This window comes from Pipistrellus hanaki (assembly GCF_964339955.1).
Source record: "Pipistrellus hanaki genome assembly, chromosome: X".
Classification (NCBI taxonomy): Eukaryota; Metazoa; Chordata; class Mammalia; order Chiroptera; family Vespertilionidae; genus Pipistrellus; species Pipistrellus hanaki.
In genome coordinates this window covers 94,872,387-94,900,045 of record NC_140524.1, presented here as the reverse complement: position 1 = coordinate 94,900,045, position 27,659 = coordinate 94,872,387, and the positions used below count along the sequence as shown (strand labels likewise).

At 35.1% G+C, this 27,659-nt stretch overlaps 1 protein-coding gene across 3 annotated transcripts in view; it reads right to left on the bottom strand.

The window, feature by feature from the left end:
• RPS6KA3 (ribosomal protein S6 kinase A3) overlaps positions 1-27,659 on the bottom strand; it is a 109,842-nt gene that overhangs the window by 35,463 nt on the left and 46,720 nt on the right. For all 3 annotated transcript variants that reach the window (XM_084869564.1, XM_084869566.1, XM_084869565.1), the window contains 8 exons: positions 18,242-18,358; positions 14,291-14,372; positions 6,445-6,525; positions 5,610-5,689; positions 4,926-5,032; positions 756-793; positions 436-578; positions 179-249 (listed from right to left, as the gene is read on the bottom strand). In XM_084869564.1, coding sequence (XP_084725690.1) covers positions 179-249; positions 436-578; positions 756-793; positions 4,926-5,032; positions 5,610-5,689; positions 6,445-6,525; positions 14,291-14,372; positions 18,242-18,358 — 719 coding nt within the window. The remainder of the gene's footprint in view (positions 1-178; positions 250-435; positions 579-755; positions 794-4,925; positions 5,033-5,609; positions 5,690-6,444; positions 6,526-14,290; positions 14,373-18,241; positions 18,359-27,659) is intronic.

The window sequence follows — 27,659 nt, the reverse complement described above, 5'->3', positions numbered from 1 at the left end:
AGCTGCCTAGTACACGCCTCACAATGGGGATTGAGCCCACAACCCGGGCATGTGCCCTAACAGGGACTTGAACGGTGACCTCTTGGTTCATAGGTCAACACTCAATTACTGAGCCATGCTGGCTAAGTGAAATATTTACTTTTAAATCTCATCAAAACATAAAGTAGGGAGTACTTACTTAAGGATCATAGTCATTGTTTCTTTTCGATCTTTTCCTTGGAAAGGTAGTGTACCAGTGAGCATCTCAAACTGCAAAAAGGCAGAATAATCAGAGGTATTAGTCAATAGTATAAAATCTCAAGGCCATAAGGTAAGAAAGTATCATCTTAATTATAACCAAGTCTTCTAAAATTGCTATAGAATAAAACATATGATTTATATTTCTACTCTCTTCATTACTAAACTTCTAAAAAGAAAAGACATTCCAAACCTCACCATTAACACACCAAAAGACCACCAGTCTGCACTCTGAGTATGACCTCGACGATTAACTACTTCTGGAGCCATATATTCCACAGTTCCACAAAAAGAATATGCCTTCTTCTCATGGTCAATAGACTCTTTACTTAGGCCAAAATCTGCCAAAATAAATATAGAATTAATAAATATCCTACAATAATTTGTATATGTAAAGTTTAAACTTAGAGTTCCAATATTTAAATTATTAAAAGATTCTAATCCAATACCATGATCAACCTTAAAGGAAATTTATATAGAGAGTAGAGAAAATATTTTAATAAAATGAGGACTTTTACCTGTTAATTTGATGTGACCTTCTTCATCAAGAAGTATGCTGGGGGGAAAAAGAAACAAAGTCAGAAAAATCTTTTCAAACCACTAGAGATTTACAGATACTAAAACTAAATTACTTTGTTAAGCATCCAATCACACACTCACTCTAAAATAGTGCTTTAGACAGTGAATAGGAAGGTAAAGGAGGAAAAATGTTTTGTTTTGTTTTTGACACATGACTAACAAATTCCAAAGATTAAGCTTTATAAACTTGTATTAGTGAGCCAGGAGCACTAGAAAACTAACAGAAAAAGAAACAAATCCTATATGTTCTTCTAAGTTGCTCTTTCTAATGCCATTCTGCAGAGGTGACCTAACTGAAGTCCCCAGTACTTGCACAGTAGACAGAGGGTCTACATATTCAAGTTGAATGTGCTAGAGTTGTCATTTTTAAGGCATCTGACTCAGTCATTCTTCCCTAGTTTTTTTTTCTCTCTGACACAAGCAACACAATCTTCTCCTTAACACACCTCCCTCACACTTCCTGGTTTCCACAGACTCATGCCTTCACTGTATACATTCTCCAGTGTTTTATCTTCTAGAAGGTCTAACCTTATTCATCTAGTAGCTCAGTGCCTGGCAGAGCACAGACAAATAAGAAATGCAGCTCAAGCTGGTTTGGTTCAGTGAATAGAGTGTTGGCTTGCGGACTGAAGGGTCCCGGGTTCGATTCCGGTCAAGGGCACATGACTGGGTTGCGGGCTTGATCCCCAGTGTGAGGCATGCAGGAGGCTGCCGATCAATGATTCTTTCTCATCATTGATGTTTCTATCTGTCTCTACATCTCCCTTACTCTCTGAAATCAATTTAAAAAAATGCATGTTGAAAGAACTGGGCCAGTCTACAAAGGGCCAATAAGGCATTTTTAATAGTTTGGGCTTCTTTTCAAGGGCATTGAAAACCATAAAAGGTTTACATGTGTAGAGGGTAAAAATGAACAGATTTACAATTTTAGAAAAAAATTTAGAGGGAAAAATAAGGGGTATTTAGTGAGCTCTTAGATATGGGTTTTGATAAAAAACAAATGGAGAAGATGCTCAAGTTTCTAGCTTTAGCAAATACATGAGTGGAGAGTAACATCATTAATTAAATACTAAACTGTAAGCCAACTGTATTTCTGGATAGGTATTTTAGTATATGGCTTGAAAGGTCAAGTAATAAGCTGTTTAACTTATAATGAAAGCTATTTCATAATGTAGACATTTCCTTACTTTTACTTTTAACTAAAAGAAGTTCAAGCCAAATTGTTATAATGAAATTTTACTGTAAAAAATACTACCAATCTTCCTACATCATCAATTCAACTATGATTGCAATAAAGTTTATCACTGAGAGTAATTCAGTAAGGAATACTTTTCAAGTCTCTTCCTAATAAGGGACTTATTAGGAAAAAATACTAACCTTTATTATACTTGATTATGAAGCAGACCAATACATTTAAGGAATATAAAGGAATTATTAGGTATGGTAGAAATCATTCTCCCTTTTTTAAAAAAATATATATTATTGATTTTTTACAGAGAGGAAGGGAGAGATATAGAGAGCTAGAAACGTCGATGAGAGAGAAACATCGACCAGCTGCCTCCTGCACACCCCCTACTGGGGATGTGCCCACAACCCAGGTACATGCCCTTAACCGGAATCGAACCTGGGACCCTTCAGTCCGCAGACCCACGCTCTATCACTGAGCCAAACCGGTTTCGGCCATTCTCCCTTCTAACAAATACATGAAAGACAGTTTTCAAAACAAAACAAACTCTAAAATAATTCTTGATATTGAGAGGGAAAAAAAGAAAACACGGTTAAAAGGGTATTACCTATACCAGTGGTTGGCTAACTGCGGCTCGAGAGCCACATGCGACTCTTTCGCCCCTTGAGTGTGGCTCTTCCACAAAATACCACGGCCTAGGTGAGTCTATTTTGAAGAAGTGGCGTTAGAAAAAGTTTAAGTTTTAAAAATTTGGCTCTCAAAATAAATTTCAATCGTTGTACTGTTGATGTTTGGCTCTGTTGTCTAATGAGTTTGCCGACCACTGACCTATACCTTTCTAAAGCATTCTTTTAAGTAACCATGTACATCTATTACCTTTTTTAAAAAGCACATGTTTTTATTGATTTCAGAGAGAGGAAAGGAGAGGGAGAAAGAGATAGAAACATCAATGATGAAAAAAAAAATTAGTGATCAGCTGCCTCCTGCATACCCTCTATTGGGGATCAAGCCCACAACCCTGGCATGTGACCTGACCGGAAATGGAACCCTGAGCTCCTGGTTAATAGGTTGACACCTAACCACTGTGCTACACCAAATGGGCAAAAACACTAACATTTTTATTATGAGTGTTTAATCTTATGTTTATAGTAACTTTTTCTTCTAAGGATTATATTACTCTTACCAGGAATTATATTTTATATAATGATAGAAATTGAGAAAATGATGAGAAAAACCCAGTAATTATGTGGGGAATAAAAATAGAATTATATGAAACATCTCAAAACAAAATATATGAAAAACCAAACATAAAATGTGCAAGTGCAAAAATTTCTTAATGATGACTTAAAAGGATTCCAAAGGAGCATTTCCTCTGTTTCCTGTTGTAATTATGCAAATTGTGCATGTAACATTGTAATGTAAGTTATATCTAAGTTCTTGATAAAGATGATGGTTGTAAAACTCTGAATATACTAAAAACCATTGAATTGTATACTTTAAGTGGATGAATTGTATGCTATCTGAATTACATCTCAATAAAGTTTTTTTTTAAAGAATTTCTGATAGAGCAAAGTTCTTGTTTATTTCCTTAAAAAGAGGAAAAAACTTTCTTACTAAAAGTGATAAACACAAATTAAAAATCAGAAGAGCGTACAACTTAAATATTAGCCTCCTGATGACTACTGTTATAAAAGCAATGGGAAATTTACTCAATTCACACTTAAAATCTGAAATCATATAGAGGAGAACATTTTCAATAAACAGTATTTGGAGGAAAGCATTAACTCTATCCCATACATCATACCAAAACTCTTCTAGATGGAGTTAAAAGTAAAAACAGAAACCATAAAATTAGGGGGGAAAAATCTGCTCATGGGATTGGAAAAGCCTTCCTAAGAATAAAAGTCAAAGAATAAATCACACAAAAAAAGACTGATATATCTGAGGAAAAAATACTTGTGTAGGTTAAAATAACACAAATAGCCAAAGCAGGTTTGGCTCAGTGGATAGAGCGTCAGCCTGAAGACTGAAAGGTCCCAGGTTCGATTCTGGTCAAGGGCATGTACCTTGGTTGCGGGCACATCCCCAGTAGGGGGTGTGCAAGAGGCAGTTGATGTTTCTCTTTCATGGATATTTCTAACTCTCTATCTCTCTTCCTTCCTCTCTGTAAAAAAATCAATAAAATATATTAAAAAAAATAACACAAATAAAATAAAAAAACCAGAAAAAAAGTATTTGCAATACAGAGTGGGGCCTAAGCAGGGTTACAGTTGTGAGTACGTGAAACACCAAGTTTATTCTTGTATTCTTGTTTATTATTATATTTTTTCCCATACGAACAACTGTAAACCTACTTTTGCTCCACCCTGTATGTCAAATGGTTAAATTCTTAATTTGTAAAGGTTTCTTACAAATCAATGAGCAAAAGTAACATTCCAAAAGAAAAATGGGCAAAAGCCACGAACAGAAAAATCACACAAAAATACAAACATATGAATACAGATTTCAACCTCATTACAAATCAAAGAAGGCAAATGAAAGCAAGATAATATTAGCAGAAATTCTGATTAACATATATTTAAGCCGGCCAGTATGACTTCCTGGTTGAGTGCTGATCCATGAACCAAGAAGTCACCAGTTCCATTATCTGTCAGGGCACATGCCCAGGTGGCTGGCTTGATCCCCCGGAGGAGGCCTGTAGGAGGCAGCTAATCGTTGTTTCTCTCTATCCTTCTTCCTCTCTCTCTAAAAATCAATAAAAATGTATTAAAAAAGTAAAAGTATGAGAATACATAGTGTTAGCAGAAATGTGAAGCACATGGACTCTAATGCAATGCTGTGATAGTTCTATGAAGTAATTTTACCTTTTATTACCTCCTAAACAGTATTACATTGTATTCAACATAGTAGAAAGATTCCTTACTTTTCTGGTTTTAGGTCTCTATAGATTATTCCCAGGCTATGTAGATGGTCTAAAGCAAGTGCAAGCTCAGCCAAGTAGAATTTGACATCTTCTTCTGTGAACATCACCTAAAATAAAAATAAATTTTCTGTCTTTATTTTCTGTCTGTAATTTTCATTTAAAGTTCCATCCCAGAGTTTAAGTATTAAAAAATTATAACTTTGCTATTACATGTAATTTTACCCACAATTTATATATGAAATTTGCAAAATTATCAGTCAACTAATTCCTTACTAAATGCTAAATATGCACTGTGGGAGAAACAATTCTGCATTTTGTTAAGTAACAACTATATTAAGAATATGCAATTGTTGCCCACCACAGTAATATCTTAGAAATGAAAAGTGATCTTTAAAATGCAGGCTAAATTTCCACTACCAATACTTTAAGGATATTTTGTTGATATATACTGCTTCTAAGAAAACTGTAACTAAAAGAAGCATGAAAGACCATGGTAACTAATCAATTTAAAGTTCTACTTTCAGAATAAATTCAAAAGGTAAAAAAAATAACTTTTTTGGCTCTGATTCTTCAATGTAAGAATCTTGTACCACTAGAGAAAATATAGTAAACATAATATTGAAATATTACAAAGCTTTAGTTGAAACAGGGTGATTATAGATTAAAAATAAACATTAATCGTACCTCTTTGGATAAGCGTGTAAACAAATCTCCTCCCCTGAGAAAATCCAAAATAAGATACAACTTCCCTTCAGTTTGAAAAGCTGAATGAAGAGAGAAAATTTTTGTTTAATTCACCATAGTTTCTTTTCTTAGGCTTATATTAGGCAAACTCATTCATAAATTATTATTTGTAGCAAATTAATAATTATATCATAGATCTAAAGTGATTTTTATTTGGAAGATACCCACTAATTTCCCTTAGCTTCCATGTAGAAAAGTTAAATGTAGTGTTTCTTTTTATGAAACCACTAGACTAGAACATTTGTTAGGTTTTCTTCAGGCTACAGTCTCTGAGAAATACAATAGTTTTAGAACATGTGATCAATAAGAAACATTCCCCAAAGAAAAAGACTTACTTAACATGAAACAAAATACAAAAACCTTCTCACTTGACTACAGAAAAAAAATGTGGGTTGGTTAGCTTTAACTACATATAGTAGGAATCACCATACATTTACCCACTGAGAAAAAACACACATGTCTTTGGGGGAAAGAGAGGTGATAACAGTTTCAAGACATTAGAGATCTTTCTTATTTTTAAGTTTGGCTAATACATTATTACTAATATAATAAAAATTATTATTATTACCTGTTCCTATGACTACCCACTCAGACACTATAATGTTTAAAAGGAACATAAAAGTTAAATGTGATAAAAGTTTCTTACTTTCTATATATATCTGCTAAACACATAAATATACACAAATAAATATTTATACACATTAGTGTTTCTGAATGTCCTAAGGAAGTGGGGATTGAGGTGAAGAAGTGAGGTGGGAGGTGGTTTATAACTTACCATAATGCAACTTGACAATAAAAGGATGATTAACTTCTACCAAGATATCACGCTCCATTTTTGTCCGAACACGGTCTCGAACTATAAAATATTGCATATATGGCTACATTACAATAGCTTTCAGAGACAAGCTTTAAAATAAAATGTTTTTGGTGCTTATTTTAAATAAAATTTTACTTGTATGTATAAAAAAGTAAATCACATTTTATATATCTTACTCTTGAATTTTTAACTAATAACTATATTTTTACCAAATTATATAACCAGAAGAAATTGTATATACTTATAAAATCTATGCTTAGGGTTAAAAATAAATACAGAAAACATATTTGATAATTGGCGTTAACATTAAATTTGTAAGTATTTTAATTAAAATTATTTAAAAAATGACCAAAACAAAGCAACGTTTAAAGAACAAGGCATCTCAATGAAATATATATAAAAGGCTAAGTGTCCATCTGTCTGACTGGTAGCTAGATGCACACTGACCAACAGGGGGCAGACGCTCAATGCAGGAGCTGCCATGACGTGCACTGGTCATTTAAAAATAAATGACACCACGGACCTGGCACCGACAAACCAATACTCAGCTTCCCCCAAGTGGGACACAGGCCCCGCCACCACCCTGGAGCGACACCCCACCAAATTGCAGCCGATGTTGCTGAGACCCCATGGTGCAAAATGCAGCCCACAGAACAGCCCAGCCTGGAAATGGTGGCTGTGGGTGCTGGGTAATGACATCATGTAGCAACACCGGGCTTCCTCTCCCTAGTGACTAGCATCCTTGGAGTTTCTTCAGCCCAGGAACCCGACTTGCTTTACAGCCAGGTGCAAACATTTTACAGTTTAACCAAATGTTTGTGAAGCGTTTTCCTGTGCCTCATCTCATTTGATCCTCACAGTAGTCCTGGAGTAGGGAGATAGGACTCAGTATAATCCTATTTTCTTTTCATTAGTAAGACATGAATAGCAATATTAAAATATTTCTTCTAATTAATTTCCTTTCAATATGAATGAATCTGTGCACTGGGACACTAGTTAAAACATAAAAAAAGGGAATAGGTTCCAATACCCCTATCAACCCTATCAACTCAATTCAACAAACATTCATTAAGTATCTAGATTCTAGAACTTGTGGCAGGCATGGGGAAGAGTGGATATAGACCAAAAGACCTATTTTGAGGGGGGAGAAATAGGAAGAGAGGAAATACTATGGTAGAGCAAAGACATTTTAGAGTTAGAAAGATCTGGACTCAGATTGTGTAATCTTGAGCAAGTTAGTTACTTAAACTCTCTGGGCCTCAGTTACCTTTTATTGATAAAATGGGGATAATACCTCTATACCCTTGGGGGGCTGTATGACCGTTTGAGATGAGGTTTGTACACCCCAGATTCTGGTATAAAAGAGATCTTTAATTAAGATCTCTTAACACACATAACACCATAGATATGATAAAGAAGTAAAATGATTTATTACTAGCAATAATAGTATAGGAATTCAGAGAAGGAAAAGATCAGTATTGCTTATATAGGAAGGCTTGAGGGAAAAGGTAGGGTTAGGGACTTTTAGAATGGCATTTAGGTGGGTGGGAAGGACTGGGCCTCAAGAAGAAAAGTCCAGGTATGGATAGTAACCCTAGCAGGAACACAAAGGCATACATGATGAAAAGGAAGGAACCAAAACAGTGTAGAAAGTGGGGAGGGGAAGTAGAGAGGATACAGATTATGGACAATTTGAAATGCCAGGAAGAATTTATGTTTGACCCTATAGGTAGTTCTCTTTTACCAACCAAACATTTTCCTGAGCAATTCTATATGCCAGGCACTGTGAAGCAAATACAAATAATGTTTAAAAATAATCTGGTGGGAATGACTGACAAGTAAATAAATGATTATAATACAATAGTATACTTGGGTTGGTAGCTCAATGAATTTAAGAGGTGAAAATGATCATTCATTAAAGTTTTAATTTTTTTCTGTTGCATAATAAGGATAAATCATAGATAACTTCTATTTTTTAAGCCAGAGTGACTGAATGGTTGTGCCAAAGTTTAAATAAAAAGTATGGTAAAGAGAATCTTTTTGGATGGGGTCAGAGAGAAAGATGAGTTGGTTTTCCTTTCAATTTAAGGTGACCACAGATATTTAAAACACAGAAATAAGACCTCTGAGAAAAATAAACAAAGAAGCTTTAAAAAATCCTATTTCCCAGTCTACTAGTTTTCCACTTCCAACTGGGGGATTTTGGTGCCAGTGACTGAAAATGGTCAAATCAGGAGTAGAAATTGATTGCTCTCAATGTCTATGTAGCTCTTTTTCAATGACTTGTCCAGCTAGTGTATCAAATTCAATACCAACCTCTGATTTCATTATCTTGTCCTATCACTACAACTCTGGTGTCTTATATCCAACAGGCCCCTTCTATTATTTATGTGAATGAGGTTCATCACCTAGGGCTGCTGATAACTGTGTCTCTGTCTGCCCCTTTCCCATTGCTACCCATACAACATTAATGCTGGATTCCAAATTTCTACCTCCTTAAAAAAATTATACAAACCTTACAAAACTTATCACTTAGAAATCACTCCTCTGTTCAGTAATCAATAAAACTATCCATCAATATATTTATATTCCTCTTCTACTATTCTACCATGATGAAAAGAATAATTACCTGGGGGTCAAAAACTATAGTTTAGTGGCCATGCTAATATCCAGTCGGTTTACCTTGGCCAAATCCTTTCACTACTCAGAAACTTCCTGCTACTTTCTCTATAATATGAGAAGCTAGAACAAGATTTCTTTCTGTTACAATTATCTTGAGATAGCTTCCTGATGAAACTGTCTAGTTGAAAACGTGCAGTGAGATTCACTCACCAAAGAATTCTTTCATTTTGTCTGAGGTAGGACTGTGTAATAATTATAATTTTGTTTCTTTTACTTAGGTAAAGACCTAGTGACAAATATAAATCACCCTATAATCAGGAATTTTGGTTATGAAATACTGGTTTATAACAAGGCATGTTGTATGTGTTTATTATATGTCAGCTAAATTTCAATAAAGCTATTTTCTTTTTTAAATGTTTTTAATTTTAAGTTAATTTATTTTTATTTTTAAATTTTCTCAATTACAGTTTACAATTGGTATTATTTTGTATTAGTTTCAAGTCAATAAAGCTGTTTTTTTTAAATGAAGATAAAGTATGTTTTATATTGGTTAAACTCTAAATCTTAATATGGAATTTGTTAATACTGTCTTGTTGCTGGCAAAACAACTACATTCCTCTGAAATAATTTTTCTCAAGTTATTAGTTTTTAAACGCCTCTTGACTTAAACATGAGAGTGAACAAGAAGTGCTATTTATGTTTTAGGGTGATATATTAAGAAATAGTTTAAACAATGGTTTACAAAAACCTTTCAGGCCCAATTACTACTTTATTAGGATGAAAAATCCCCACAAGCTCAACCTAATGCTATTGATTTTTACTTGACCCCATTTATTTGTATTAATAGGAATTTTAGAATGGAAAAAGACTTCTGATAAAACATGGGTGTTTTGCCGAAACCTGTTTGGCTCAGCGGTAGAGCGTTGGTCTGCGGACTGAAAGGTCCCAGGTTCGATTCCGGTCAGGGGCATGTACATTGGTTTTGGGCACATCCCCAGGAGGGGGTGTGCAAGAGGCAGCTTGTCGATGATTCTCTCTCATCAACATTTCTAGCTCTCTATCTCTCTCCCTTCCTCTCTGTAAAAAATCAATTAAAAAATATATTTTAAAAAAATGGATGTTTTATTTTCTACTTAATCCAAAACGTCATTGAGATTACAATAAGGGAAAAATTAGGCACAAACTCACAAGGACAGAGAACAGGAGAGGAAGCAGTAGCAGAAAATGTGTAAGTGGTAACTCACACAGCAGATCAGAGGAAGCTAAAATATAAGCCTAAGGGAAGGAAGTCAATGAGTAATAAGCAAATTCTTGCCATAGAAATCTTTTCAATTAGCTTTTTGCTATCTCACTCTTAAGCAAGGAAAAGATAGCAAAGGATCCCCAGGCATTTGAGGAAAAAGGCTTTCATATGAGAACGTATTAGAATAAACAGAAAAAAGGAATAAAGTAAAAGACAATGTAAAGAACAGAAGAAAATTTAAACAAAATTCAACCTTATAATTTATATCCACCAAGAGATCGAAGACCATATGGCATCCATGAAACAAAAAGCTTTCAAAGAGGTAGAGGGGAAGGAAGCAGTATTATCAAGTACAGTACAATGAAAAAAAACACACAAAAAGAAATGGAGACAAGAGCTCATAGATTAAAAGACTTAGAGATATAAACCAATTGCAAAATACAGACCTTACATAGATACCAATTCAAGCAAATTGCAAAAAGAAAAATGAATTATAATAACAAAGACTACTGGAAATTTGAACACTGGATATCTGTACATTAATTTTTAGGTATATGATAGAGTTATAGTATTATTTTAAGAGTCTTTGTCTTTTAGAGATACATACTAAAATATTTATGGAAGAAATTATACAATGTTTGGGATTTGCTTTAAAATATTTTGAGTTGAGAAATATTGAAGCAGAAAGTAGGGAATATGATGTTCTTTATATTCTTCTGTTTCTTTCTGTAAATGTTTGACACCATAATGAAATGTTTTACAAAACATTAGAGAACAAGAAAAAATCTAGAAAATTAAAAATATGATAGAAACAAGCAAAAATCAATAGGATTAGAATACTTTCCTAAAACTGAAGAAATGAGATTCTAAATTAAAAGAGGCATCCCATATTTAGTATGATGAATTTTAAAAACCCACAAGAAGTACTACTATACAAATTTCTGTACACCAGGGATAAGGAGCAAATTGATTCTAAAGAGTTCCAAAGGCCGAGACCGGTTTGGCTCAATGAATAGAGCGTCGGCTTGGGGACTGAAGGGTCCCGGGTTCGATTCTGGTCAAGGGCATGTACCTTGGTTGCGGGCATATCACCAGTAGGGGGTGTGCAAGAGGCAGCTGATTGATGACTCTCTCTCATCGATGTTTCTAACTCTCTATCTCTCTCCCTTCTTCTCTGTACAAAATCAATAAAATATATTAAAAAAAAAAAGAGTTCCAAAGAGGAAAAGCAGTGTACATACAAAGGACTAAAAATCAGAATGGTAATACTATATAATAAAAGGGTAATATGCAAATAAACCAAATGGCAGAACAACCTAACAACCAATCAAAGCGTAATATGCTAAGGATGTTCAACTGCTCACTATGACGTGCACTGACCACCAGGGGGCAGATGCTGCAACTGGTAGGTCAGCTTGCTGCTGGATCCTGCAGATGGGTACTGAGCGAGATGGGCCGGACACACCCTGGAGCCCTCCCACAGTCCCTCCCTGGCCCGATAGTGCACCGGTGGGATCCCTCAGCCTGGCCTGTGCCCTCTTGCAACCTGGAGCCCCTCAGGGGATGTCAGAGAGCTGGTTTCAGCCCTATGCTGCAGGCCACTCCCCTGGGGAGGGTGCACGAGCCTTTCCCTATCATCACTGATTTGGTGTGAACCCACAACAGGCACAATGGAACCAGGATGAATGGGAGCGGCAGGTAGGAGCTGCAGGCAGTGTTGGACTGTGGGTTTCCCAATCCCTGCAGGCCACCCAGAGGGACCCCACCCGTGCACGAATCTGTGCACCAGGCCTCTAGTAAACTTCATAATTACGAAACAGGAAACTAGAAAACAATGGAAACAATGCCTTCAAATATCTGAGGGAAAATTATTTCTGACCTAGAACTTTACACCCAGCCAAATTATAGATTAAGCGAGGGGGGTAGAATAAAGGCATTTCAGACATGTAAGGTCACAAAAACATTTACCATCCATTCACCCTTTCTGAGGTAGCTACTAGAAGATGTGTTCCACTAAAATTAGAAAGTAAACTGAGAAACAGGCAGATACAGAATTTAGAAAAGGAGATCTAACACAGTAAAGATGTGAAGGAAATGTGACTCCAGTACATCATTTGGCTCCGAAAATTTTTTTATAAATCTACAATAATGAAAACAAAACATGAAGAGGGAAATTGTGTGAGGGGAGAAGTATAGGAAAACTAAATCCTAATCTTCCATATCAGGATGCCAATAGGTTATGTCTCCAAATGAAAAAAATAAAAAAACTGCAATAAAAGAGTTTTGAATGTGGAGGTAAATGGCAGCTAAAGAGGTGAAAGTCATTGTTTCTGGGAATCAATAATTGGATATTCAACATTTTTGAAAAAAAACACATTAAAATTTAACATAAATACTTTTGTACTATTTTTTGTTGTTGTTGATACTCACCTGAGGATATTTTTTCCATTGATTTTTTAGAGTGGAAGGGAGGGGGAGAGACAGAGAGAAACATCAGTGTAAGAGAGACACATTGATTGGTTGCCTCCCCCACGAGCCCTGACCAGGGGTGGGGATCAAGCCTGCAACCAAGGTAGATGCCTTTGACGAAATCAAACCCATGACCCTTCAGTCCATGAGCCAGAGTTCTATCCACTGGGCAAACCGGCTAAGGCCTTTTGTCCTACTAATTTATATGTCTGTATTATTCCATTCCAATAACACACTGAATTATAACTTTTAAATAAGCTTCAATCTTATAAGATTGTTACTTTGTCATCTTTTTTAGACTACTTTTTGAGATGTGTGCTTTTCAAATGAAATTTTGAGTATTTCAAGGAAAAATGCAACTGGAATACTAAGGATATGAAGCTAACTAGATGGCAAGAGGAATATTGAGACTCATAACACCAATTAGCTTTCTCTAAAAGGAATTGGCATTTATTTCTTTTGCTAGTATCTTTTAGGTTTCTCAGAGTCTCATAGTTTCTTTTACATATATACAATACAAATCCTGTTAGATATGTGAAAACAAAATATTACTATTAATTTTGTGAATGAATACTTATACAAGTTCCATCTATGCAGTTTTATAACATGAGTACAAAGTTATAAAAGTAGCGATATCAAATAGGGCACTGAGAATATAATTTAACTTCTTGTTCCTAGAATTAACCAAGTTAAGTAGTAAGGCAGGGGGTAGAGACTAGGTAAGAAACAAACAAAATACATTCAAGAAGGGAGCAAGAGAAAGAAAGCAAAGGACAATGTTTATAGAGGAAGGTGAAATTTCTTGGACCAATGATAATGCCCAGGGTAGGTGACTCATTGGGAAGAATAATCAATGGTTATCACCTATGTTCCTCCAGAATATTTTAAAAGTTTTAGAAATGACAGACAAATTGAAGAGAAAAAAAATGATGTTAGAAATCAATACATAAAACTAGAGATTTTTGTGGTAAAATAACTAATATACTAAATAAAAGAAAGTCTTAAGCATTTAAATATCTATATACAACTTCTTCTAAATGACTATTTAATTATGAGTGTCAAATTCTACATTACATTTTTTCCCAAAATTAGTGACTTGGAATAAAAACTTAGAGATCAGATGTCCTTAGAATAAAATCTATTTTGCATCCAGTAAAATAGTAAGTTTTCAAAACATTAAAATTATATCAATTTTAAGATGCATGAAATCCAGTTTTAATCTTATAAACTTCTACTTGTCTAAAGCCCAAGAGAATTTATAATACTTCTTCTATAACATGGCAACTCCCATTCTCACTAGTCAGATGATTCCTAGCCCAACAGAAAAAATTTACTGAAAGAAAGTTTAAATTTAAATATGGTAACAGGAACAGATTGAGAATATAAGTGGCCTAGGAGTCACATGATGGCTATTGAGACCTTTTAGTTTGTTTATATTACATGAACATTACAAATAGTAGCAGTACTTACCTTTCAAAGTGGCCTTCTTCAATACTTTCATGGCATAAAGCTGTCTAGCATCAGAGCCTGAGATTTTTTTGACTAAGAAAACCTGTATTTAAATAAGAGAAAATAAATTTTACAAAGTTTCACAAGCTATACCATTGTTAAAATAAGAATCTTGCTGTGTCATTTATTATTAGAAAGATTCTGATATTTCTTTTGTTGTTAAATCCCAGAGCATGTAACATATAAATGTAACTTAGTAAGCACTTACCTTTTAAAAATGAATGATCACATATATCTAAATATGAAGAACCACAATTCCTAGGTATGTTATTGAGCATTTTTATTTTCCAAATATGTTTAGCTCCTTTCTACATGTAGTGTGGGATTTATATAAAACCAATCACACTTGCTCTAAATAGTTCATGGTTACGCTATAACATGTATAATACAAAACTATCACTAAAGCTCTTCTACTAATTTTGACCATTAGTTTCAAGATTTTTTCCATCAAACCTTTAAACAGACATGCAAATGGATCTGAATTTGAATTTTTTCTACTATTCATTCTTTTCTAGCAGTGTATTACGCTGCCACAGATAGGAAGAAGAGACAATTACAATAAAGAATTTAGGGTCAGCTCTCAATTCTCTGCATTAGCACTCTAGGGTATTAGCGCACACACGCACAAAGATTCAGCTGATTCTAGGGCAAAGCAGAGTTCCTCACGCTGAGAAACTGTGCCAAAGGTAATGGGCAATGACTTCATCTGAATTGAAGAATACCAAAATTTGCACAGAAACCCTGATGCAGAGTGTGTTCTCTCCCCAAACTACCCCCTTTCGCCCCTTCCAGCCACTTAGCAGTGAGTCAATGTAGGGAAAGAAAAGCATTCTTTTTAAAAAAGTATATTTTATTGATTTTTCACAGAGAGGAAGAGAGAGGGACAGAGAGCTAGAAACATCAGTGAGAGAGAACCACTGATCAGCTGCCTCCTGTATAACCCCCACTGGGAATGTACCTGCAACCAATGTACATGCCCTTGACTGGAATCGAACCCGGGACCTTTCAGTCCTCAGGCCGACTCTGTATCCACTGAGCCAAACCAGTTTTGGCAGAAAAGCATTCTTAATCAGAGAAGTTCCTACAGATGGAATGATATCCAAATATTAAAGGTTATCACAAATTAATATTTTTGAACATAAATTCTAATTAGGTGGAGGTTATTAGGATTTATCTGATATTTATTCAGTCTTAAGATTCCCTAACCCAGCTTCTTAGTGCCATTTTACAAGAAAAATTCTTTTGGTGGATTCCAAACTTTTTTCACACTTCTTTGAAAGCACATTCTTTTTTCTTTTCTTCTTCTTCTTCTTCTTTTTTTTTTTTTTTTAATATTTTCAGTGATTTCAGAGAAGGGAAAGGGCGATAGAAACATCAATGATGAGAGAGAATCGCTGGTCAGCTGACTCTTGTATGCCTCCAACTGGGGATCAAGCCCGCAACCCTGGCATGTTCCTTGACCAGGAATCTAACCATGACCTCCTGGTTCGTAGGGCTGAAAGCACATTCTTAACACTTTATAGCACTTCTTAATTTATATAAAGAACCTTCTTTACAAGAATTTTTAATACCTCATCATGACAATTTGGGGGAGGTAGACCTACTAAGCAATTCCTGTTTTACAGCTGCCCAAGCTAGGGATTAGAGTGGTTAAATAATTTGTCTAGTGTTACAGTGAAGGCATTGAGACAAGAACCAAGCCAGCCACCCAGTTCTGTGCTCCTGCTCAGTGCCTCTTACTCCAGTCCCTTTGGCCTGTCACCATCAAACACGCAGGAGCAGCAGTCCCAGATGCCACAGATCTTCCCCCACCAGAGCATTTCTGACCTTTCGAACTCCTCCATGAAGCTATTCTAGGCTGACAGGTCATCCCTGCTTCCTTGGCTTGGACTGGCTTTTTAGGGTGAGTAAGGAAGGAGACTTGGTTTTTTTTTTATGTTTGCTATTTATAGTAAGGTATTTAAAGAAATAAAGGGAGAAGCACGCTAACTCCAGGAAACTTAACTAAATAATATGTTCCCTGAAAATCTTAATGTATAGAAATAAATCCCTCTATTTGGGTTTATCTATATACATTGCATAATACAATTTCATAGCAGATGTTATATATAATATTTGGCCTTATATCATTTAATTCTTACTATGGCCCTATGAGGTCAGGACTATTATTTACTCATTAATTCCTTTTATAGAATTATATGCTAGCTACTGTGCTTCCATTTCAATGCTGAAACATGGTACAAAGCATGGCCTCTGCACTCATAGAATATATAGTCTATTGGGGGAGATAGCCAATAAACAAATAATTAAAATGAAAAGCTATAATTCTGGTAAATGCTGTGAAGATAAGGAATATAATGTTGAGAGGGCAAAACAGGGGACTATAGCCCAAATTAGGAGGACTTTCAAAAGTCCAGGGAGAAATAGTGGTGCATGGACTGGAGGAGTGGCAGTGGAGGAGAGGACAGGCATGATTTGAGGAATCTTTTCTAAATCCACGGGACTTGCTGATGGATAAGATTGGTAGTGGGGGGAGGTGTGGGAAGGGAAGGGAGGACTAGGATTGGAGATACAAATCTGTTACATCAGCTGTATATTGGCTATAATTAAGATAGGGAGCATAGAGAAATTAGTAGTGAATAGAGTGAGAAGGCAGCTGAGAACGGGAACTCTGAGGAACTTCAAACTAAATGACTGACTAGAAGCAAAAAAGGGGCCCCTGGAGGTTAAGCACACACAAGTAAGTAGCCTAAACTCACTACTATTATGTTCTGCTGGCTAAACTATATTTGGATTAAAAGCATCACTTTGGATTTGAAAGATGTTAACGGCTGTAACAAATTATCTATGTTAACCAAGTATTGCTAACTAGTCCCATAAAAATATACAGGAGAGCTTAAACTGATGTTGTTTTGAAGCGTGCAAAGTATATCTTCAAATGTTTCCAAACAGAGCGGTGGGAAGGAAGCCCTGCACTGTGAAATTGAATGCAACCTCAGAATTTTCCTCTTGCTGAGAAAGGGACTAGAGAGATCAAGTAGCAGTAATTATAATACTGAACTTCTCAACTTGGGAGTGCGGGAAGTACTTGTGAGGTGTGTGGTAAGGGGACAAGGAATACTGGAAGAAAACTCATAAAGATGTTACATCTGCTGCAACAATTTTTAGTTAGTGGTTTTGGGAAATATTTTTTAATTGATTTCAGAGAGAGGAAAGGAGAGGGTGAGAGAAATGGAAACATCATTGATGAGAGATTGATCGGCTGCCTCCGGAACACCTCACACTGGGGATCAAGCCTGCAACCTGGGCATGTGCCCTGACTCAGAATCAAACTTGACCTCTTGGTTCATGAGCCACACCTGCCAGACTTGGAAATAGTTTCAATATTAAAAACAAACACGGAGATCATTGATAGAGTGCAATGCTTGCATTCATTTTAAAGATAAACTATAAGTGCCCCCAATTCCAAACTTTCAAGTGGTAACCCTCACACCAGTTCCTTGGGAGTACTCATTCACTTCCCGCTGGTATTAGGGAGACTGTGAAGGAAAGACAGATGCACTGCAAGATTACCTTTCAACTCTATGTAAGGATTCAAAGAGGCCAGTGTATCCAGGGAATATTTTAGGATTTTTAATCACTCAAGAAGTGCAGTTAGAGAGGCCATATGGTCTTGAAGATAAAGTAAATATGAAGTGAATACTGCCAATTTATGAAACTTTCCAATGTATTTTTGAATGACTTTATTAACTTTCCCACACTTATTGATAGTCATAAATGTAAAAACCCAGAGAAAATAATGTTTGTAGGGAGATCAGTAGTATTTCATAAAATATTTCTATTCCCCATCCATATGAAATATACATGAATTCCAAAAAGCAGCTTTTTAAAAAGCACATACTCTTGACTTACCTTTCCAAATGATCCCTGCCCTAATACTTTTAAAAGTTCAAATTGGGAAGGATCTGCCTTTTCATGTCCTTCCTTTACATGATGTGTGATTGCAATTTCTTTGATACTGCCTTCTTCCTGTTGATGCAAATATAAAGGGAAAAAACAGTCAGAGCTACTTCTTCTAGGCATAAATCAAGAAATATAACTTTAGCAAATCATATTAGAAATCCTCAAATTAACATACACAAACCACCTTTACTGATCTACCAAATAAACAGAAAACATACTAGTATGCCAAGCAAATATTACTTTCAAGTTAAATGTCAGGGACAAATACCAGCCTACCATATTTTTTCTTTTCTTTTTGCCTATAATAATATTTTTGTAGTGCATATCAACTATTAGCAGAATATAAATGTGTTATACAAACATAAACAATTATTTTATTACTACCATATTCCATATAAATGTTTGAGATCAATCAACATTTCCTGAGACACTCACAGAATGTTGGAAATATAGAGAATTACAAAGATTTCTTAAAAAGATATAGCAGGGTATCTTAATGTGGTAGCTTTTGAAATGAGCAGTAAAATGAAAATAAGCTCTCTCTAGCTGGTTTGGCTCAGTGGACAGACCCTGAGGACTGAGGGTCACTGGTTAGATTCTGGTCAAAGGCACATACCTCGGTTGCAGGCTCCACCAGGGCTGGGGCACATGCGGGAGGCAACCAATCAATGTCTCCCTCACACTGATGTTTTCCTCTCTGTCTTTCCCTCTCCCTTCCATTGTCTCTGAAAATCAATGGAAAAATGTCAAGTGAGGATTATAAGAGAGAGAAGAAGGGGAGGGGAGGGGAGGGGAGGGGTGGGGAGGGGAGGGGAGGGGAGGGGAGAAAAGAGAAGAGAAAATAAGCTCCTGTAAGAGGACTAAAAAGGAATCCAGGCCCACCATTTTACTCTGTAAGTCAGAAGCTGTATTTTGTAGACTGTCCTACTACTTAGGTAGCTTAATCACTTTAAAATCTCTCAAAACTTTGGCAACAATAATAAAACAATCCCCTAATAGGGTGTAGTCCTTTGTCATTCCACATGCATTATTTCCTTTCATTCTCACAACAATCATGTGCAGTAGGCATTAGAGGAGAATCTAGCATCAGCTGACTATGATTCGACCCCCTTTCCTGGGCACTTATCTCCCAATGAGACCAGTGTATAAGGGTCTGAGAGTGATAGCTGCTCATAGCTACATTAGGAAAGAGGAAAGCAAGTTTAAAAACATTAAAAAAAAAATCCCACAAACAACCCCAATGTATATGTGCAATTAATTAAGATTTAGATTAAAATCCAGCAAATGTTTATTAAAAGTACCTACCATGTATCAAGCCCAGGTTAGATGCTTTTTCATTATATATGTATGTATGTATGTATGTATGTATATATGTATGTTGATTTCAGAGAGGAAGGAAGAGGGGGTGAGAAAGAGATAGAAACATCAATGAAGAGAAAATCATGGATCGGCTGCCCCCTGCATGCCACCTCCTGGGGATCGAGCCCACAATCCGGGCATGTGCCCTTGACCAGAATCAAACCCAGGACCCTTCAGTCCGCAGACTGACACTCTATCCACTGAGCCAAACTGGCTAGGGTGCTTTTTCACCTTTTATCTCACATTTATGCTTCACGACAAATCTCTGACTACATATCAGTGTTAGAGAAAAGTGATAACACAGTGGAGTACTCCCCAGAGCAAGCAAAAACATTTCACAATTCTCTACAGACTCACTCGATTCACCACTAGAAAACTGACAGATTTTTAAAAAGCAAAAAAGGGTTTGAATACTGTACAATCTGAAGTTTAAAAAGATTAAGTAAAGATTACAAGCCAGTAACTGACAGATTTAGGGCTCAATTCCAGAACTTCTGACCTCTAATGACTTCTAAAGCAAAGCTCTTAGCATTACAACCACACTGAGGCTGTCAGAGGCTCTTGGTGGTTCCCCATCCAAGATCAGCGAAAGGAACAAATGCATTCCCCTCGTCTTTGTTACTGGTATGTATCCTTGGGTCACTTAGCTGACTGAACTGGTTGGAGAAGTAGTCTCTGAACTTTTGGTAGCACACCCTTATTAGTAATAACAATTTAGCATACACCCAATATTTGTACACTTATTGGCTTATAAATTATATGTGTGTACTAATACTTTTTTTATTATTAAATTATATACATTACACTTGGAAATAGAACTATAAAAAGTTTTCTTTTTTATTTTCTGCACCCCAAAGTACTGTCACTTTGCACTTTGAAGACTAGTAGATTAGTCTAGAAACCAAGTTCATGGATTGGATTCTAGCATGTGCCAGTTAGCTTCCTATGGAAGAAAAACGATTTGTTCAAACAGGAATCTAATGGCCATTTATATCCTTAAATCATGAGCCTGTGAAGAACTATACTATGTCATGTTCTCTATGTTTTACCACTTTTCTTTATTGGGTAAATGGGGTGTGACTTATTAGGCTGTAATATTTTATCATCTTATATTTCACAGCAAATACCTACAATTGTCTGTCACAAATAAAGATGCAACACAGGCAGGAAAGGATCACCGAAATAGAAAAGTTTGTATTTTGTCATAGGCTTACAGGATCAAGCCTTACTCTCAGAGTGTGAGCTATGATCAGGCTATGGATCTCAAAAGAAATAGCAGTTACTATTCAAGAGAGATTTCATCTTTGATGTCTACCCTTCCTTTCTTCTGTCAAAAAAGTTACTAAAAACAGTCTCCCTTTGATTCATTCATTCAATAAACATATACTAAAACACATACAATGTATCAAGCATGGTAGTGGGGAGACTTTTCATTTTTTTCCTATTTCCAATATCATCCAGGTCTTATCCTTTATCATCTTTCCTGTAGAAAACTGAAATTAGATTGGTTACTCAACATGCCCCTTTCTGCCACTGCCAATAAAATTCATCCTCCTGACAAATTCATTTTCTGAAAGTAGACATATGACCACACTGCTCAAAAACTCCACCAAATTTTCTCTAGTTAAATGCACTGCTTCACTTTGGCATTTGAGGCCCCCTACAATATGGCCTCAACCTTCTCTTCTGGTATTATTCCCAGCATTCCCTTACATGCAGCCTGCCAACCTGGGTTATTTTCTGTTCCCTATTTTTTTTTAAATCAAATTATACACACATGCATGTGACAAACCAGTGACAGAATAGCTTATGATAAAAAGTCTCTTCTAATCTCCAAATGTAGCTTTTAAAAAAAATAGTTACATTATTTCTTAATTTAACTTTAAGACAAGGCCTCCTAATTTTAAAATAAGAAAGATGAAGGAGCAATTTATATTATGCCCCTTCCTTCCATTATCTTCCTCCTTGCTGTTTGACAATTATATTACTTTTATATAAACCTCTTGTCTTTTCTATCCGTTTTTTGATAGAATCCTAATTCTTTACTTTGTAAAAGAAAGCTAATAGTGGCCATCATTCTCTGGAACACTCCCCCCCCCCTTGCTGCTAGCTGTATTTTTACATTTTTAGTAATATTAAGACAATCAACATTCTCTCCGGTAACCACAACCAAATCCTTCATGCTCTCTCTATAGCCTGATTCTAAAAACTGAAAGTTATACAACAGCACCCATATTTATATGACAATATATTGGTCGAACACAGGCTAGGAAGTATATTAAATTTCCTTTTATATGGACCTATAACAGTGACTTCCAGAACAATAATCCAAGGGGACTTAAAAATAACACTTCTTCAAATACTTAAATTCATGATACACTTTAACTTTGATTTCCACAGATTTCTTGTAGTTTTCTATTTTTCCTGTTTCTAACAGCCCCAAGTCATTCTTGTGGGGAGGGAGATGTTAATTTGATCATTATTCTTAATCTTTTCTTAACCCTTAACCATACTTTTCATTCTCCTGAGAGCCCTCTCAGGCCCTCCCAGCAGGATGGGTTGTTTTCTAGCTCTTGCTGCACAGCTATTATCTCGGGATATCTCTTTCCTGGTTGAATCCACTATTTTTAGTTTGCATGTCTTTCTCTTTCTTGGATTACTCCCTTGTAACTTCCTAAGAAAGGTGATGTGGGAGAAAATTTTCTGAACCTTGAACATCTGAAAATGTCTTTATTTTGTCTTCACAAAATAGTTTGGCTTGGTACCAAATTCTAGAACAAAAACAACCTTGCCTCAGAATGTCAACACCATTGGTTTATTGCCTTCTAGCAACCAGGGCTGCTGCTGAGATGGGTGATACTAGCCTGATATATAGATTTTGGTAGGTGACCTGGTTGCTCTTTCCAGGAACTTGAAGATTTTTCTCTGTCCTTATATTTCTGAAATGCCACACTAGTGAGATAAATATGGTCTTCTTTCTTTCAGAATGCTTGATGTTTGCTGGTGAACCTTTATAATCTAAAGACCTGAATTCCTTACCTCTGGGGAACTCTAACATTTCTTCGATAATTTCCTACTATCCAGGGTTTCCCTTTTTGCAGCCCCTTTATTAGTTGGAAATTGTATGTTTAGAATTGAACCCTTTATGTCACTTATCTTTTTTCTCCTATTATCTGTCTCTATTTTTTCTGAGATTTTATTTTCTTACCCTTATACTGAACTTTTTATTCTGGGAAATGTTATCTTTAAATAAATTTTCAAGTACTCATTTTCTTAATGTTTCTTTTTTTTTTTAAACAGCACCTTCCTCCACTTCCTACCATCCCCCCTCCAAGTGAATGCAATCATTCCAATCTCTTTGAGGATACAAACTGAAATCTTAAAAATCCTTTTCTAAATTGGGGCTCAGAGAGGACAAAAAATGTTCTTGGGAGTAGAGAAAAAAGATCAATGCCTATAGCTCAAGTTCCATAAAACATGTCACTGTTTTATCCTCAATACATGTTTCTGTTCCTTCCAAGTTCAATTTTTACTAAGCACATCAACAAACTATATTCTATCTACATTTTTGTATATGTGAAGTAAAAGTAGCATAATAGGCAAAATATCCTTGGTTGGTATCTTGATGACCAGGTTGTGCTTAATGTCATAGATTTTTCCAAGTTATGGAACCATAAGTATTGTATTTTATATTTACTTTTTTTTAAACCAGAAGTATTTTAGAAATGAGCCTGAGGTTTAACTGGGACATATAACTAATGCTTGGGCAATCTTGCACAACAGGCAGAAAAGCAACAATGTGATGGTCCACTAGCTCATACCTGTAATCCAAGGACATGGATGCAGAAAGAAATATCCAATTTCTGAAGGCATTGATAACCCAAGGGCAGACTGACATTTGCATATGACAAACTTATCTTACTAAATTACCTGTTACTGACATAAACCTGTAACATGAAAATCCAGAACTACAGTCTGACAGTTTGTAAAATTGTGTTTTTGCCTGTAAGTACTCAGTGAAACCACTATACTTTCATGGAAAAAGAATTTTATCAATGAAATTGAGCAAAGATATTAAGTTATAATTACCCTGTAAGGTTCACATATTTTTACATTCTCTAGCACAACTATATTTTAAGTGATACATGTTGACCAATGTCACCCCAATAAATTAAAAAAATTCAAATAAATGATACATGCATACCTGCCCATTCATTACCATAAAAAGTTATTTTATGTATTTAAAAATTATAATAAATTACATACTTTTATATTTAAAAAGTGTTTATTTGATAAGTAAAAGTCTAACTGTAGGCAATATTGTGAGGCTAGCAGCTGGTTTATATCATAAATATGTATCACTTGTCTATAATCCCATCACTTTCAACATTTGCCACTCCAAGACTGTGTTCAATACCCTTAAGCTATGTATTAGAATCTACCCATTTAAACATTTATTTATTGAGTACCTAATATATGCCAAACATTCTTCTAGGTGCCTGAGCTATACAACAAATTAAAAAAAACAAACAAACAAAAACAAACTAAAATCTCTCCCTTTTGTGGGAGAAATATCATAATAAATTATCATTATTCATGTTAGAACATGATATATAGGATAGAAAAAATATATTATGTTGGATAACAGGGACCAGAAGTGCAAGGATGGTAAGGAGGGGTTGTTATGTTAAATAAAGGCACCAGGGCAGGCTTTACTAAACAGTTACTATTGGAGCAAAGACTTGAAGGGGGTGAGGAGTCAACCACTTAGGGAAAGAACATTTTAGGCAAAGGGACAAGATGGTGCAAGGGCCAGTGTGGGAACACACATGGAGATAAGTGTCTCTGGAATAGAGAGCACATGAAGGAGAGGACGACAAAAACAGGCCTGAGGGGATTAAGACTCAAGTGGCTCTCATACTTTTGCTTCTTTTTGATTGCCTGGTCCCAATGAAAATGTTTCTGATCTATGGCATTATCTTATGCCCATACCTTGTTAGAAGGCAATTCAGATTACAGTCCAAGAACTATGTTAGCTGTTAGAAATACTAAAATAAAGAAGAGTATCTGCCCTTTAGAAATTTACCTAGGGTTTCAAAGATTTATTACTGCATAGATACCTGCTGAGACATGGCCCCTAACAGATAACAATCAACTCAGTTAAAAATACATAATTTTAGGAATTCTGTGAAGAATGTAATTTTAGACATCACAGAAAAATGGCAGAATAAAATTCACGGACAGGCAAATCTTTTGGTATTCTTCTAGTTACACAGAAAGCCACCTCGTTTGTTTCCTAGGACCAATAAAAGGTCTGTAAGTTCCCTTTTAAATGATCTTTAAGGTCCACCCTTTAATGGAAAAACAATTAACTTAAAAATTTTTTTCATGTTGAGAGAGAAAAAAACAATTTTGTTCTTAAAATATAAAAAAAGATTAAAGAAAAGAAACAAATCAATGCTATTCAAATTATAGAAAATCTAATGATGGAACATGCTAATATGAAGAAAACAAAGTGGGTGAAATTAATTGATTTTAAAGAATGATTCAACATTTGGCATTATGCCCTGCCTTGTATACAGAATTTCCTTTTTCCTCCCCTCCCTTGAGTCAGGAAGTGTGTTCTTAAGGCATTTGTATTTTCTAAATTGTTTTGAATGTCAGAAAATATTGTTGAAATTTGAAGTAAAATATTTAAACAGTCCTTGGTAAAAGCCAATAAATATTTTCTAACCATGGATATGTAACCATTTTTTGGCTTAACATAAACACTTTAAAATGAAAAATGTATACTTTATTTACTTCTTAAAAGTAATTCAAAATTAAAGTACCAACTCTCTATACAAATACCTATCGTATCATAATGTAGTACTTCATTTTAAAAAGATATGCTAATTTTCTAGGTGATCAAGATACATAAATATTAGTTGGCTGTAACACATAATTAAGCTGGTTATCCAAGCCATGGTGATAAACCACATTTTAATTTATTCTAGATTACAATTTAACTAAACCCAATTTAATTGACTTGTAATGGATGATAAATACGCACAGCATTTTTCATTTAGCCAAAGTCTTAAAAGATTCTTCCAAGCCAGCTTCTTGTTTCCATGTTTGAGAAAACAGCATTGCTGGTTTTCCAGAGTAACATTCTTAATCACTGCCACAAAAAGCACAGTTTTCTCCCAATTGAGAATCCCAATCAACAAATTGAATTAATTCTCTTTACAGAACAGCAGGATAGCACAATTCTCACAGCAAAATATCTGGCAGGATTTTAGATTAAATATAGTGCAAATTACCACTCACTAAGCACCTTTTAACAAAGTAACGCTTTGAAAACAGTGCCTATTCTAAGTTAGATAAAATTACTTGCTTAAAGTTACTTCAACATAGTTGATAAAAAAAACCCCTCAAATTTTAAAAGGAACCAATTTCAACAAAAATCTGATTTTAAGTTCTTGACTGTTTAGTATATTTTCCTACCCCAAAAATATTGCTTATAATAATCTCTTAAATCTTAGTAAGTCCGTAATTTTGTTCATGCCTGATTCAATATTTAGAGTTATAGTCATCGGTTTTACTATAACAAATTACAAACATTAGAGGATAAAAGTTACTCCAACTCTAAAAGGCCAATGTAAAAATAAGTTTACAAAACATACAGATTTGAAATGTATAAAACTCACAAATGGCTTACTTTTAATAAACGGAAATATAACCCTTTAAAAGTTCTATAAGAAGTGGTTTTGAATTTTGAAAAGCTTCTTAAAAGAACATATGAAGTAATTGTTTAATTAGTATAATTATACTTAGCACCAATTAAAACATTTTAGTCTTTAGTGAAGTTGAATAAAGCTTACCTGTATGGAGCGAACACGAAAAGACAGAAATTTAAACATGGCTATGAGACCATGATGGTGAGACAAGAATTCCTGACCATAAACTTAAGTTAGAAAGGGAAGGCCAAGCCCCTGCAAAGTTTTCTCCTACTAGCTGTTCCGGCAATTAGAAAATTTCCTGTCAGGCGGGTCCTGAAATGCCAGAAAAAGAGGCCTGACAATTTTCCTGTGGTAAAAGAAAGGAGAAACAAATGGCAAGGGCACTAATAGCTGATAGGTAGAGAGGCCAGAACAGGAAACCAAAACAGATTTGCTGATAGCAAAATCCTGTTGAAAAGTTTTTTAAACCTGGTTCCCAGCAATCCAGTGAATTTTCACAGCCAGTGAAATGAACATTATTTTATTTCTGAATCCTGAGAAATGCCAGTATTTCTTAAGTATAGGACTCTAAAAGCAACGGAAACTAGTCAGCACTATTAAAATAATGTCTTTGATGTATACGTGAAACTTAACCCTTTGTAATGTTCATGGACACAATCCAAAGGATAGTCTCAAGACTATTTTAAGGTTATATATATAATAGGTCTTGGGTGTTCCCTGTCATTGAGGAAGGGTTTCATAACTATGGGAAGAAAATGACCGCATGCAAAAAAAACAAAAACAAAAAACAAAAAAAAATTTTGTGATGTAAGGATAAATTCTTCCTGTCTTAAGTGCAAGTAAATTACATTTAAATTTACATTGGTTATGAACATCAATTATCAACCAGGTTAAATATTTCAAGGCCCATAGCTAAAACTCACATTCCTGTTGATAAAAACAAAATTAAAAGTCCAACTCCCTAGGTTATTACTGAGCAAACAGAACACTTACTAAAGAAGCCATCCTGAAAAAGGAGGGGTGAAGCGACCAGACAAGGTTTTACTGCATCCTCTAACAGCTTCTAGAAGTTCATCTAAGATATTTTTGCTTTGGAAAATAGTTTTTAAAGTATGCCAATATTCAGAACAGTATTAAGATAGCAGCATTTAAACAAAACCAAAGGACAGAAGCATGGAGAGCTTTGATAAAATGTAAGACTGATCAAATATTTAATCTATGTGTAACCAACAAAACCCTCAAACATTAATCTACATTGCCAATACAAATTTAATAAAATCACTAAA